General features: G+C 38.5%; 1 protein-coding gene across 1 annotated transcript; it reads left to right on the top strand.

The window, feature by feature from the left end:
* On the top strand, positions 1-14,233 carry CMAS (cytidine monophosphate N-acetylneuraminic acid synthetase). The gene is made up of 8 exons (XM_030041039.2): positions 1-196; positions 2,999-3,141; positions 3,351-3,506; positions 6,092-6,225; positions 7,547-7,641; positions 8,418-8,589; positions 10,455-10,605; positions 11,345-14,233. The coding sequence occupies exons 1-8, from the start codon at positions 36-38 to the stop codon at positions 11,575-11,577; spliced, it is 1,245 nt and encodes a 414-aa protein (XP_029896899.1). The 5' UTR covers positions 1-35; the 3' UTR covers positions 11,578-14,233.
* The last annotated feature ends 1,617 nt before the right edge of the window (positions 14,234-15,850 follow it).

Below are 15,850 nucleotides of genomic sequence, written 5' to 3'. Positions count from 1 at the left end.
GAGGGGCGGGGCGCGGCGCAGGAGGGGAGCGCGGCATGGAGGCGGGCGCGGGGGGCTCGCGCGCCCACCTGGCCGCGCTGGTGCTGGCGCGCGGCGGCAGCAAGGGGATCCGGCTGAAGAACATCAAGCTGCTGGCGGGGGTGCCGCTCATCGGCTGGGTGCTGCGCGCCGCCGTCGACGCCGGCGTCTTCCACAGGTGCGCATGCGCCGCGGAGGGGCCGGCCCGGGCGCCTGTGGCGGCGGGGGTGGGGGTCCCGGCCCGGGACGGCGGTGCCGAGGGGACCCGGCGCGGCGAGGGGTCGGGGGGAGCGGCCGCTGCCCGCAGCGGGCTGCCGGGGCGGCCCTCCCTTCCCAGCCGGCTTCTCCGTGACGGGCTCCGAGGCCTGGCGCCGGAGTCCCGGCTGAACTACAGCGGGGCGGCTGGTCTCCCCCGGGGCCGCCCGTGGCCCCGCTGAAAGCGCTCCTTCGGGTTCGCGAATGAGGCGGGAGTGTAGTAGGAGACCCTCGCTGAGGGCAGGGGGGTGCGGTTAACGCGGCACCGGGCTGTGGGTCGGGGCAGGGCGTGGTGCCGGGCAGGCGGCACCCAGCCACGGCTCCGCTCTGCCTGCCTGGAGAGGGTCAGCCGCGAAGGAAGGAAGGAATCAAAGTCTTGCGGCAGTTTGAAATTAAAGTTGTTCTGATTCGCGGTTGGGAGCCGCTAGTTGATGGCGTTTGCCAGTAAGCGTTGACATTTTTACTTTATTGAGGTGGCTGCATTAAATGAAACTGCCGGGCTGTAGGAGGTAATCTGCAGTGAATCACTGAATCACAGGATGACTTGGGTTGGTGGTCATCTGGTCCCACCCGCTGCGCAGATCTGGGGTGGTTAGGCTTGCTCGGGACCGCAGGCAGCCGCGCTTGGGTATCTCCAAGGATGGAAACCCCACAGCCTTTCCGGGCAGTGGTTCCAGCGACTGATAGCCCTCGTGGTTGAAAAACTGTTTTGCGATTTTTCTAATTGGCACTTAGGTTCTTGCGGTATGTGTCTGTGTCCTCTTACTGCGCTCATCCAGGAAAAGTTTCTCTGTTTTCTCTCTGCCCGCCCACCAGGTGCTTGAAGACAGCAGTAAAGTTGCCCTCTTGCCTCCTCTTCGTAAGACTGAATCAAGATTGCTCTTTCAGCGTCTCCTGGCACGTGTGTGCTCCTAGTTCCCAGCCATTGTGCTGGCTCTGTGCTGGGCTTGCTCCAGTTTTTCTTTCTTGTATGGAGGAGCCCACAGCTGGACACAGCACTTGGGAGGCAGTCTCATAACTGTCAAGTGGAAGGAAATAATCGCGTGTGCCCATGTGACACAGAACAGAAGCTCAGTTTGTGGCACAGTGCACAAAACTTTGGTAGCAATAATTAGAGCTAGATGGAAACAAACGTGTTGTTTGTGTTAAGGATATGGGCGTTATAAATTTCTTTTTTTTCTGCCAGAGCAAAACTGAGAATTTTCTACACACATACTGATAAACTTAATTAAAACCATTGCATGGTTAGGATGCACTTGGTATGTGCCATACCTAGGTGCAGGTTCCCAATGCAAACCTACTGTATTATGTTCAGAGCAGGGACTTGGTGTAGTCAAGTGGAAACGTAGCCCAGCTAGATTCAGAGGTGGAAGTAAGCATGAGTCTTCTGTAACTCATAGCTGCTGTACCATTATCTATTCTAGAAAATCTTTTTCCCTGTATCTGAAAAGTGGAGGAAGCATCGCTGACTTGGTTTTATTTTTAGTAAAGAAGCAGTCAGAAGTGTTTCTTACCTAGATTACTGATAACTACTTAATGCATGTGAATCCATATTGCTTCATGACCTGTGGTGGACATGGTGGTTTGAGCAACCTCCTCATTTTGTTTCTGGCATCTGAATTTGCACAACAGGAAGCCGGTTAGGATTATGTAGCCTAACTTTGAGGCATAACAGGTGCATTAGGTGGAAGTGTGCTAGGTTTTCTAGTCACCTTTGAAACAGCTGTGCTGACAGGGTACACATTACACAACAAAACTCTGTTAGTTGAATGGGGAGTGTATATTTAAGCTAACCAGCCTGAAGCAGTTTATGGAAAATACCTCTTTGGCCTTTGTTCACGTGGGTGTGACTTGATGTTGCTGTCGCTGTCATACATATTTTTATTCTGATGATCCCATGATGTCTCTGGATGAAAAAACTTAACTAAAGCACCATTTGCTATGTACAGTGCATTGAGAATGGCAGTGTTACTGAGGAAGAAGGGTTATTTTTCATAGTTTTTGGTTTTATATCTCACGTGCTTTTTTGTCACAATGATGGCAGCAACGGCCTCACAATGCTTAGCCAGTGTTTGTCATCACATAATATTCAGACTTAGCCCTTTCTTTTGTAAGCGTTTATTATCCCTGAACAGTCACAGTCTTGGTTTACCAGTATTGAAGGTTTTGTGTGCCAAAACATACGTGATTGTAACTTGGAACAGCTCTTTCCCTGGGACTGTATGGAGCCTAATTAACACATTTTAAAACACTTGCAGAATAAGCTAATCTTTTAACTGTGTGGCAGTTTTACTTGTTGTCAGTCTTGTTTCTGAACTCTTAAATGATTTTGAATGCCTCATTCAACCCATTCACAATTCATTGGTCTGTTAGCATGCCTAATAAACTGTGATGTGCTGACACTGGATTTTTCTGGTAACACTTCTGAATTTTATGTTGCTTAAGCTTCCTACGTGGAAAGCACCCTACAGTATTAAACTGAAATGCAACCCAAGCTTGAGATTTTACAATCTAGTGAATGTGTATGTTTTATCCCTATTGTTAAAAGTTGTTTGTTGGACTGACAGGGATAGTTTTACTAATGGGAACATAAGAACTAGTTCCTCTCATTGCAAGGTGTAGTACATACATAAGCCAGGGTGTTGTTCAGGTTAGGTTATGGCAGGCAAGTCAGCAATGCTGAGATTTATTCTTTATATTAATTTCTGTCACTGTCTACGAACAGCATATGGGTTTCTACAGACCATGATGAAATTGAGAAGGTTGCAAAGCAATTTGGCGCTCAAGTTCATCGCAGGAGCCCTGAAGTTTCTCAAGACTCCTCAACTTCTCTAGAAGCTATCAAAGAATTTCTTCATCATCATCATGGTAAATCAGTAATGAAATATGCTGAATTTTTATGTTGTAGCCCCAGAGGGATGATGCACTTATTATTTAGAAAAATAACTAAAGCCTTTAGTAATTAAAAGCTAAAAAGATTTTTGGGTTTTTTTGTGGCATCCACTTGTATGACACTTTGCAGTTGTGTGTATTAAAAATGTAAATTGTTTCATAAATGTTTCTCTGTTTTTCTTTAGAGGTTGATATTGTAGGAAATATTCAAGCAACATCTCCCTGTTTACATCCCAGTGATCTTATAAAAGTGGCAGATCTGATCCAGAGGGAGGGGTTTGATTCTGTCTTCTCTGTTGTGAGACGGCATCAATTTAGATGGAGCGAGGTAAAAAAAGGAGGTAATATTTAGCTGTTTCTGGTTACAGTTATACTTAATCAATTTTTTTTTTCAAACTGTTTATTTTCATACCCATGGTATTTACATTAGGAAGTGGTATCAGAGACAGGGGCTGAGTTCTTTGGAGAGGCATGAGATGGCTTAGAAATTTCTTTTAAGTAGTGCTGTTTTGATATTACTGATCATTGCTCAGCCTTTCTGTAATTGTTTTGTAGAAGTGATAAGGTATTGAAAATTAAAATGTTATTAACTTGTCTAGGCTCAAAATAAAGCTCCCCAAAACTTTACATGTTAACTTCGGCTTGGTATTCATGTGTGTAGACATGACACTGAGGCCCTGTCTTAACTAGGAAAGTGCTTGTTCTTACTATGCAGTAGCTAACAAAGGACAAATAATGTGAGGTGAAGTCTTACTGAAGATGGGATGGCAACCTCTTAGCCTGGAGACTTGGGGTTTCTTTCAGCCTGCTAATTTGGCTGCCAACTTATGTCAGATTACAAACTGCCTTTGAGTCAGGAGGACGGAACTCATGTTAATTAGCTCATACAGAAGAATATGACTATTTTTCCCAGAGAAAATATGCCTCTCAGCTACAGTCGCTAAGATGACTAAAGACTGAACTCTTTACTCACAAATAAAGATTGTACTTTGTTGTAGCTTTAGAAATACCTTTTGTCCTTGTACAAAGAACTATTCCGCACATTATCTGTGTTGTTTTTGTTTCTGTGATTAAAGCAGAAATGTTTGCTGCTTTTTCTAAAACTGGTTAGTTCAGATACTGTCACAACGTTATTTTTCTGTTTTAAAAGTCAATATGTTACTCGGACATTATGATTATTCTGTGGAGATATAAATTGCTTTGGATGAAAAATTTTTTTATGACTTTACAAAGCATCGTGCTGTAAAAGAGCATGTGAAATAAATGAAGCTTGGTATTAGAGATAAGTTGGAATAAAAGTTAAGCCTTTGTTTAGAATAAACAGATAACTTGAACATTCTCATTTTTCCTCATAAGAGGAGAAGTAACATGACACAGTTTGTTCGTAAAGTATAAGAAGATTATCAAAATCGTGGATGGCAGTTTAGGATTCTGTGGATTGCACTTTAGGCAACCAAGTGAAAGTCCACTTCACATCTTGAGATGCTAGAATGGACATCTGTGGAAGATTAAATCTCATTTGGATGTGCCATGTGTCTTCTGAAGTGATTGTGTGCCATCTAGTCTCCATAGGTAGATTATTAAAATAAAAAAGCCTCAAGGCCTACCTAAAAGAGCAAATAATTTATTAGTATAAAATGACATCTGAAGTCTTTTAATGTGGTGAGAGATAAAGAATCATTCACGAGGAGAATGAGGAACACATTGTGCAAGCATTAGCAGCTTAAAGGTAAAAGCAAATGGCCTTTCAGGAGTGTGGTGTTCCAGGTGACAATGATTCACAGGAGCATTATACAGTTTAGTATTGTACTCCCTTTTTTTTTTCTTTTTTTTTTTTTTTCTTTTTTTTCTTCCAGATGGCTTTGAAGTACTGATTATGTTAAGAGACTTTTATATCTCTTCCTGTGTATTTCTGTTGTTCCTTCTGCATTATATTTTAATATTGATGCATCCTGAAAGAGAAAGGTGTCTCTCAATGACTGGAAATGTTTACTTCATTGAGGACAAAGCTCTAGTGTATTTATGAAATGCAAGGTGTGTGTATATATGCTAAAGCCTCAGGATGTTTTGGGTGTTTGAGAATGCCCTCTAACTTCTTCATGGTTACTAGATCATGAGACCTGGTGAATTTTAGCTGCTTTGCGCATGTGAATTTGGGTGGTGTAAGGCCAGAAGTCTCTGGTCCCTAGTTCAGTTTCTGCTGCATGCACTACTGGCATTGATAACAATATAGGATCTTACGGGATCATGTTTGTTGAAAGACATTTGTTTGTTTTGTTTGTGGACACTGATTAAACCACTTATAAAAAGTTCACATAATGCGTATCCTTAAATAGGAAGTATTTTGGGGAAGTGCCAAGATGTTTTCACAGGCAAAGTTTCTTCTCATATGCTCTTTTTTCACCTTCCAGATTTCAGGTTGGTCGTCTCAGCTCTCAGGAGTTCATTCAGGGCATTCCTGGTTTTAGGCATAGGTAGCTGAATGGTTTTTTCCTGCATTTACCCTCACTGCGAGTCAAACCCCTTTCTGTTGTGTACTAAGAGATAGGGTACGGAAAGAGTATAGTATTTCTTTCACATTGGCAAGGACAGTCTAGAAGAATGTCCCCCCCTACTCCTTTTAGTAAACAATTTTGGAGCTGATGACTTCTCAGGGGTTTTTTGTTTGGTTTTTTTTTTAAGTTGGAATGAAAAAATTTCTTTTTCCTCTGCTAGAAATGCAGGGCAGTCCTCCAGTTATTGACAGTCCAAGAAAAAGAAGCAATTCAGTGATTCTTTATAAAGCTAAGCAACGATAGGCAATAGCAAAAGAAGTTGGTGACTGATTTGTGTTTTTAATTTTTTCGCAGAAAGCTATTTAAAGGAAGTTGAGTGACTCTGAACAGGGATTCTGGAAAACTTATTTTGTCATTTTTCTCTGTAACAGAAAACAAAATGACAGAGCCCCAAAACCTGAATCCAGCAAAACGGTACCGGAGGCAAGATTGGCCTGGGGAGCTGTATGAAAATGGCTCATTTTATTTTGCCAAGAGACATTTGATTGAGAAGGGCTATTTGCAGGTTAGTGCTTCTGTTTTTCATGTTCTTTAGAATAATACATCTTTTACTCTTGTTATAGAGTGTTCTAAATTCAATAATGTATTTCTGTTTCTGATGTAGTCAGTATGAAGTAACAGCACTTTGAGCTCAGAACAGTTTGCTTATTTCTAATTTAACAGGGCTAGCTAGGGCGGTTCCAGTAACAACATCCTCCACAGCAAACAAATTTATACAACTAATATTGAGCAGTATATAGCTATGAGCCTAAAACAGTACAATATTGAGTTTCACATCAGTTCGCCAGAACGTAGGTGCATATCTTATAATTCATTTTAGTGTTAGTAAGGGAGTGAAACTGACCTTCATGCAGTGTCATAGGCTTCTCATCTAATCTATAAACTTGTATTCTTGGCCAGTTTAGTCTTACGCCAGTTTTGTACTGTAACTTAAACAGTCTTTTTCCCTTTCCTGATGTTTACGTCCCAGTGTAGTAATGCAGAACAAATGTATTTACTTCAGCTTTCATTTTGTTTGTCTACAAGTATAGTCTCTTAGTTTTCTCGTGTAAGACAAGTTCTCCATCTTACAGATCATTTCCAGTATTTGTCAGGAGAACTGAAAAAAAGCCCAATGTAGATATTTCCATATTTCTAAGGTATGCTAAGTGAATACCGTACTAGGTATGTCAAGAATACCAGGTTCTTACTTCTGTCTTTTCCAGATACCTCTCTAATGCAGAGATACTAGCTTTTGGTTTCTGTAATTTGCACAGACCCATGCAGTGCCAGCTAGTGCTGTATGGACTTGCAAGCATTGATTTGGATAGCACAGTTGTGTTGAATTCTACATTTCATGAAGGTTGGGCCACTAACTCTCCGAGGATCAGGGCTTTTAGGTTTTTTTTAATTACATTGGGGTATGGTGGATATTTTTCCAATTGAAATTAAGTCTTTGTGTAGATAGCAAACAAAAAATAAGCACGCTATTACTAAGTAAATGCTAAAAGGTATTACTATTTTACTGTATAACCTAGTGAATAACCTAGTGTATAACCTAGTGAAATTAATGTGATGTAATGACTATAATGCATAACATCTTTCTTACACGCTTTCTCTAGTTGTAAAATGAAAATACTTATTAACCATTGCCTATAGAAAGTTCCTTCAAGTGCTTGGTTCTGTGACACTGGCAAAAACATCATTATTGACAGTTCACTTTATATAAAGTTATTGTGACCACTGTTTAACCAGATACTTAACTTTCATTACATTGTACTAAACTGTACAGGTTTTTATTTGTATTAACCCAAGCAGAAAATTTTAATGGGTTCTATTTCATTTAGGGTGGTAAAATGGCCTACTATGAAATGCGGGCAGAGCACAGTGTGGATATTGATATAGACATTGATTGGCCTATTGCAGAGCAGAGAGTATTGAGGTAAAAGCACTTTTTATTCCTTTATTTCTTTGATATCGCTTATTGTTTCAGAGTACGGTCATGTGAATTCATAAAGTATCTAATGTAAGTAATCAGGATCAAAGATAATTGGACAACTTTATTTCCGCCCATCATTTTTTTCTTATCTCTGTTGAAATCATTTGAATTATCTTTGCTGTATGGTTTTTTTGGGGTTTTTTTTGTTTGGTTTTTTTTTTTAAAGTTCAGCTTGTGGAAAAGTGTAAGCCTCACTATGCCATAGCAATGTGTTAGCATCATCTCTGGCTTTTCCAGCTGAGTTGTCCTAGGCTTCCATTGTCTGGACCACATTTACTGATGCACATGACTGAGAGTGTTCATGTAGAAGGCATGAACTGATTACATCTTGCCAGCTGCCTTTTCTTTGCAGCTGCTCTGCACCTCTGTAAGGAAATAATGGGTGGGAATGGAATATGTTTTCTGTGCCTTTCTCATCCTTCAGTCCATTTTGGTTTTGTCCCAGATAAATGCTACAGAACATAACCTCTTATCCTAAGGAAATAAATCTCATCCTAATTTTTAAATGGACAACATAACTGAGCTGTCTTTTGGATTGTTCTGTTTTTTTTCTTTGAAGAGGGAGAGTATAGTTGGAGAGTGACGATGAGGAGAAAAGACATTAGAAAAAAAGAATTTCAAAGCTGATTCTTCTGTCTGAAGATCACAATTGTATTTGAAATACTTGGTTTTGGAGTGTGCAAAAACCTCCATCCTAAAAAGATAACTTCTTTGTCTAGCTTTGGATATTTTGGCAAAGAGCCATTAAAAGAAGTGAAGCTATTGGTTTGCAGTATTGATGGATGCCTGACAAATGGTCGCATTTATGTGACAGAAGATCAGAAGGAAATGGTCTCCTACGATTATAGAGATATTGTTGGTATTGATCTGTTAAAGAAAAGAGGAATCCAGGTGAGTGTTGCTCTGAAATGTGAGGCTTTATATCTGATGTAATCTGAACACTAAAAGATTCTAAAACTCTGCAGCATGTAAGTTGAAGTTTCTTCAGAGTACTTGTGATCAAGCAGCATCATACATTGGTTCAGGGTTGGGACAAAGGTTGTTCTTGGATCCCTTAGAGGAAAATAAAAGTGGTTTGAGAAAGTTCTCAATCATTCACAGTAGCTATAGCATCTTTCTTTTTTTGTCCTGGAAAAATGTGGGAAGAAATTTTTATGGTGTTTTGCTAGCACCAATCATATTGTTCTGTGTACTCTAGACACTCATTAATTAGAAGTCAGCTTTACCAAGTAGGGATATGTTGTCACCTCTTGGCTATAGAAGAGGAAGAAATAACCAGGCAAATTAGTTGGTTCATCCTAGCTCACCCATGATTGTTACAAAGATTGTTACAAAGTCAAACCCCAAACACTTTTGTCTGCATAGTTGTTTTAACCATAACTTATGTGCTTTGAAGTTGTAAGAATTCAGTGTAAATGAAAGACTGAAACAACAGAGATTGTAACATGGCTACTTTCATTATTAGCATTGATTATTATTACTGCTAGTAAATTCTGCTGATCTGAATCTTTGCCTGCATTTATGTAAAATTAGCCTTCTGGCTATTTTCTGTTTGTGCTGCTGCCTTTGATACAGCTAGAAGAATTTCAGGGGAGTAAGAACTAAGTACGGATTTAGGCTGCCTTCAAAGAGCCTTAACTCAGTTCTGTTGCAAATAGAGATAGGCATGGATAAGGCAAAGGTAGCTATACCCCAGGTAGACTTCTCCAGGTACATTTTTGGAGTCTCTATTGTAGGATTTTTTTATAACAGGTTAGACGAGACATTCATGACATACTTTGATGCAACTGTTGCTGCCTTGGGGCAGTGAAATGGAGTAGATGGGTTTTCAAAACTCCCTCAGCCTCATTTTCTGTGAGCCAAAAGGGGGAGGAAGCTTGTAATAATTGTTTTCTTGCCTGTGGGATCTCATTTCCATACTTGCTGTGACTTGGAATCTTTCATTAAAAACCTCCTGGTCTTTGTGCTGTACTTCAAGTATTTCTAGTATATGTTGCTGATGTACTCTTGCTTTGTGCACCACTCCTCTTAATTCTGTATTTAAAATCAGTGCCAAGTATTTGTCAGTATTTAAAAGCAATTAAGGAAGATAAGCTTGTCTACAGCGTGGACAGAAAACTTGGAGGGGTTGTGTCTGAGATTTTTAAAAATCCTGCTGCAATAATCTGGTTTTAGCGTAACTTGTACATTGTTTCTGAAATTTCAAATTTGGAATTAACTTCCAAAGATTAATGTGCTGTGCTATTTCAGTCTGTTTAGTATTCTGTTGATGCTCTGAAGTCCTACTGTAAATAAAATGATGTTATTAGGTAGAGGAGTCAAGGAAAATACTTCATAATATTATACTGCTACAAATACTTCAGAAATCTTCCTTGGGAGTTCTCTTATTCCCTACTGTGGCTTAATGAGATGATATTGCACTAGATAGTCAGCATGCCACTGTACTGTGATATCCAGTATTTTATTTGGTACATGTTGCATTTAAAAAGACAAATGTAAATTTCTTTTTTTGAAGCTCAGGGAAGCCTACAGAATGGTGTTTCACTTTCCCAAAGCAACTTGAAGACTGTAATGGGGTTTCGGATGCTAATCACTTCTGCTCTGAGTTTCGATTGAAGAAACCAGTTATTCAATGCTTTTCTGACATCTGTGAGAGCTTCTATGAGCAAAACTTCTATTGTTTTTTTAATAAATCAACTTACATGTCATATTTCTTTGTATGTAGAATTTACTCTGACTTGACTATATTTTAATAGGTTCGACTGATCTCTGAAAGAGATTGTTCAAAAACACTGTCAGCCATGCAGCTGGGATGTATAGCAAAAGTTAGCGCAACAAATAAATTACAAGTCCTGGAGGACTGGCAAAAAGACATGGGTTTGAACTGGAAAGAAGTCGCTTACTTAGGTCTGTTCAGTGGTTTTTTTTTTTTTTGGTAGTAAAATTTCATATAGTATGCACAAATACAAACTTCATAATGCTGCTCAGCTCCAAAACACTTTGCTCTTTGTTAATACACTAAACTTAATGGGATTGACATGCAAATTACAGCACACAATCACCAAAAGCAGCTACATATTTTAAGGCTTGTTAGGGTACAGTCTAAATATTAAAGGCATTGATGAATCAGTGTCTAATTTGGTAAGGGAAGTCTTAGCTATTTTTATAATGAGATTTAGGAAAGCTTTTGGTATTGTGTAAGCATACAGTTACAGCTCACAATTCTGAACTGATTCTAGTTCATTTCACATGAATATTGTGTAGATTACATTCTGAGATGGAAACAAGAAATGGACAGAATTAAAACTGAAAGCCATATGATCCTGTACAAAACTGTATTTCAGTGACAGCTTAAGTATATAGTCCTGCAAATGCTTATTCAGTTGCTCAAATAATTTTATTACTCTTAAAAGTACTATTCTCTTGCCTGAAGATTGTGTGACATGTGATCAGTGTTTACATGTATCATTAAGATTTTCCAAGAACCGACTCGCATGCGCAAAGTGCTGTTGAGCTGCTGAGATGAAAATTGTGGCAAGAATACAAATTTTAAAAAAAGAGATTGACACGTATGCAGAAAAATACTGAGTTTGCTCAGTTTTTCCCCTCTGTGATATTTTGCCTTGTCTCTCATCTTTCTTAATAGGAAATGAAGAGTCTGATGTGGAATGCCTGAAGAAAGCTGGCATGAGCGGTGTGCCTGCTGATGCTTGTGCACTTGCTCAGAAGGCTGCTGGTTATATTTGTAAAAGCAATGGTGGCTGTGGAGCTGTCCGGGAGTTTGCGGAACACATATTCCTGTTGTTAGAAAAAGTGAACTCTGCAAGAAAGCAAAAGGAAGAAATGAGTTCAGCAGGAAAGGAAATGGGGGGGAAATGAGAACAGCAGGAGAGGAAGTAAGGGACTAATGAAAAAAGAGTAATACAGCTGGTCAATCCTGCTTTTCTTCTTCTCCTCTTTCTCTCTCAGTAAGTGTCCCAAAGGATGGCTTATCTTTCACGTTTTACATTGCAGTAGTGTTAGAAAGATGTTTCTAATTTAAGTCCCACTTTGATTAAGTGCTGATATTCACAATCATATGCTGATAACGATGATCATATTCATGATTATTTTAAAAGCCATTTAAGTGCAATGGAAGGAATTCTACAAAAGGTAGTGTCCTGTAAATCTACTCTTCCTACAGGAATGATGTGTCTTTTATTTCATAATCTGAATATTTTCAGGGATCAATGATTTTGCACAACTTGAGGATTTGTGATTCAGACTTAAAAAAAAATGCTGTCAGTTTTGCTTATTTGTTTTATATTTCCTCTATCAAATGTCAACATGATGGTGTAGTTGTGTGTTTGCTTTTTACAGGATTCATCCTTAGTAAGGAAAAGTTTTAGCATATGCTGGAGAGGTCAGGTGTAAAATAACTATCAAACTTCTTCCTATAGTTTTAAAAGACAGGGCAGTTACTGTAAAACCAGTTAATATTAGTGTTAGTTAAGAAAAGCACTTAAGCATGTGTTCAGTTTTAAGGTCATAAATATTTAAATGGCATTTGGAATCGTGCCTCTTATCTTTGAATCTGTTTATATTGGGTTTTATTACAGTGCTTAAATTAACATACTCAAATGCTTAGTCAATCAATTTCCTGTTAACTTTGAGATCTTCCCTTTACAGAAACTCGGTTTCTTTCTATGAAGGCTTTATTACAACCACTAATGAGTGGGGGGAAAAAACAAACAAACAAACAAAAAACCAAAAACGCCTTTCATGTTTATTGTATGGAAAAGTACTGCTGTTTAAAAAAAAAAAAAAAAGTTGTTGTTGATTGTGGGTTTATATAGTATATATACAGTCTATTTTTAGCATGTTAATTTAAAGTTGGTGTATATGTATGTTTGTATTTATGGAAAATACAATTTTTACCATGTCTTGATTTAAAGAACTCAGTATCTGTAAAAAGTTGTAGAACTGACACTAAAAATATCCATCAGTTTTCAATCCTAGTATTTATCTGTGAGTAAAGTTCTGCCTTGGGTAACACTTAAAAAATAAAAAATACCCGTGGTACACAGGCAATTGCTACTGAGGTGAATAATAATGGCTTGTCATTTTGTTTTGTGTCTCTGCTAAATGGACATTTCCAATATATCAGCTGATATATTGCCCTCTGATTAACTTTGTGTTTACAACCTTTTACAAAGCAAAATTTTAAACTGAAATTTTTTTACTACCTATCTACAGCAGCAAGGTTAACAGGTGAATAGCTTACTGTACTGATCAGCTCTAAGTTATCATTTAAGTATTTCCTTTCAGTGAGGTTTTAGGGTTCTGTGCTGGATAACAGGGGCACCACATTTTGGACAGAACTATGGACTTTGGTATAGGTAGGTGAGTTACTTGAGTTGTGTAGACTATGTGGTAAAGCTTCAGAAGTCCAGATTGGATGAACAATTCAGGTTTGATAATGTCGTATAGAATTGGCCAAGTGTTTAGTTACCTCACCTTGTCATCGTCAAGTAACTTGCTGACTTTGATTTCAAGAACAGTTTCCTGTGAATAGATAGCTTTAAACAAGGTGACTGTGATTAACTTGATTCCCATTCCTTTTATGTTAGAGAAAGCAAAAAATATGAGTAAGTGCAATTATAATAGAAATATGTGTGGCAGTACTGTTTGTAGCCTACTGTTTGAATCAAGAACTCTTCTAATGTTTCAGCGGCCTGCTGAATGTGCTGCATATACCTTGGGTCTCTACCCAAAATTTCTATATGTATCAAAAATAAATGTAGAAACACTTTTGTATGAGTGTTGGTAATGAGCAGGAAGAAATGGTAGCTGATATATAAGTGTTTTTGCTTTGACAAATTCTTGTTTAGAAAAATGTGGTATAATCTTACATTGGGCATATAGGAAGAATATGAAGAATAAGAGCCCTAGAGAGTATTTACAATCCCCTGTTTGACGATATGGAAGATGCATGATCCTCTGCCTGAAAGGTTCAGATTTGTGTTGCCCACATTGCAAGGGAAAGTCTAACTATAAACTAGAGTAGCATGATGAATATTTTAATTACTCCTCTTGATTTGATAGAAGATCCTCAATCATACAAAGGATTTAGTGGTCACAGAGACAAAGATAGTGATGATAACCCTAACAGTCACCTTAAAGGGGAAATTCCAGATCCCGGACAAGTTTCAAAAGTGTAGCATCTTTTGCCAATGCCTGCTGTTGTAGTACATATCCTGGCACTGTGACTGCTTTTCATTAGAGGTGTGTTGTTCACTCAGACTAGATTTCAGTGGTCATTTTTGTTATAGTGGACTAATTTTGGAATAATCTCTTTTGGTCATGCGAGCACTTGCTTTTTACTTTAAATTGCCTAGTACATTCCAAAAAAGATCTTAGATAATGTGGGCTGCTTTAACATAATTTTGTGAAACTGAAAAAAATAAACTGTGCAACAATTTGTAATAAGCTATTATGAAAAAATAGCTGGTTACCTGAAATTTGAAATAAACCGTTTTCTTTCGTCTTTTGAGTAGAGAATGGTTATGGAGTGATTTATGATGAATTTGTGTGGTGTAAATCATACACTTCCAAGTTCATGTGCCACACAAATGGATTATACCTGATGAAGGCAGACAAATGTAATGCCCAAATTAATCACATGCACACACAGTCAGTTACTCCAAATCTTCATCTTGATCTGGTCTTGGAAGCAAATCTTGAGTGTTTTGCATGTGTGGTTATACCCTCTTAAATAAACTTTTTCACTTGCCTGTGTTCCATGTTTTCAAATAGCTGGTTTCACAGTGCTGTGCTTTGTGCCTATGTTTGTGAAAAGGTAGTAGTCATATCTCTGTTTTCTGAGCTGTCAAAGCCAGCCCAGTATTTCTGTAGAAGGATACGCTTGTAAATTGAGCAGAACATGTTGAGAATTACTTGGTGGGATGTTCTCGGAGAGATTTCCCGTTTTGGTTAGGCCTTGAGATCTCTACTGGATTTGGCTGTTTGGTGGCTCTTGCCAGGAGAGTTGAGGAGAGGGGAGTAGAATAGACATTAACATATTGTCATTACATTTGCTAACTTTGGCACAAAGGTAGGGGTTAGCCCTTTACCTACTTCTGGCTCCGTTAATTTATTTTTATCTGATCTTTGTCCTATTCAGTGTATCTTTCTCTCCAGTTCTGTGCTACTTCCTGTAAGGTGATCCAACGTGTTCTGACCTTAGTTCATTTCAAATCAATATGAATCATATAAAACTCAGCCTTTTGAGGTTGGAGAGATTTTATAATACTTGGTGATTTCAAGTTCTTAATACTTTTAAACCTTGAGCACACATTAGTTAACTAGCTTTTCCAGAGCTCATGTGGGAAGTGGTTTTTTTTAAATTACATTTTCTACTAGTATTCTCTTAAACAATATTTCTTGTTTCCAGAAATAACTCCAAATAAGTTTAGTTATACCCATCGGGACTAACTATCCTAAGTGTCAGCATTATAAGAGCAGTAATAAGGTATGTCCAGTGGAAGAAAAACGCTCTATTATGCATGAACCTGTTGCATAAATGAGTTAGAAAAATTTGTCACTAATACCCTTGTCTGAAAAATCCTCGGATGGTAGGTTTGCTTCTCTCTCTTGTTCTTGGGCAGAATTGTCTATCCCCGCTTCTGATCCTAGATATGTTTATATATGTGGCTCTGGTTTAATAGAGCTTTCCCACTGCTAGAGATACTGGAGGAAAGAGAAACATTTGGGAGCGGTCCCATTCTATAGCTGTCTCCCACACCTCTGTAGCATTACAGACCACTTCCCCTAAAAGGGTTGCCATTATTTTCTTTTTGCAGATGGAAGGATTTTTTAATTTTTTATTAAAAAGGTATAAACGGGTATAAGCAGTGAGCCATGTGGAGGCAATGATAACAAATTATTAGTAAAGAGCAGGCTGATGAAACTGGGTAGATATATGTAATAAGATGAGCTTAATAGAAAAACAATCCTAATGTCATATATAAAAAAAATACCCATTTCTACTGAGCAGTTATAATCCAGAAAAATATCTATTGGTTTGAAGTGTGTGCTAGCAGCTAAAAAGGCAAACTGAATTTTAGGAATTATTAGGAAAAGCGTATGGAACAAAAAGGATAAAAGTAATTAT

This window comes from Aquila chrysaetos, chromosome 17 (genome assembly GCF_900496995.4).
Source record: "Aquila chrysaetos chrysaetos chromosome 17, bAquChr1.4, whole genome shotgun sequence".
In the NCBI taxonomy this organism is placed as follows: Eukaryota; Metazoa; Chordata; class Aves; order Accipitriformes; family Accipitridae; genus Aquila; species Aquila chrysaetos.
The sequence above is the reverse complement of the archived record's forward strand: the minus strand, read 5'-3'. Positions and strand labels throughout refer to the sequence as shown.

Excerpts from the sequence above, each read along its gene's own strand:
- CMAS (XM_030041039.2), top strand. The coding sequence starts at position 36 with ATGGAGGCGGGCGCGGGGGGCTCGCGCGCCCACCTGGCCGCGCTGGTG. Across the intron at positions 197-2,998 it reads GACGCCGGCGTCTTCCACAG|CATATGGGTTTCTACAGACC; the intron begins GTGCGCATGCGC and ends GTCTACGAACAG. Across the intron at positions 3,507-6,091 it reads GAGCGAGGTAAAAAAAGGAG|AAAACAAAATGACAGAGCCC; the intron begins GTAATATTTAGC and ends TCTCTGTAACAG.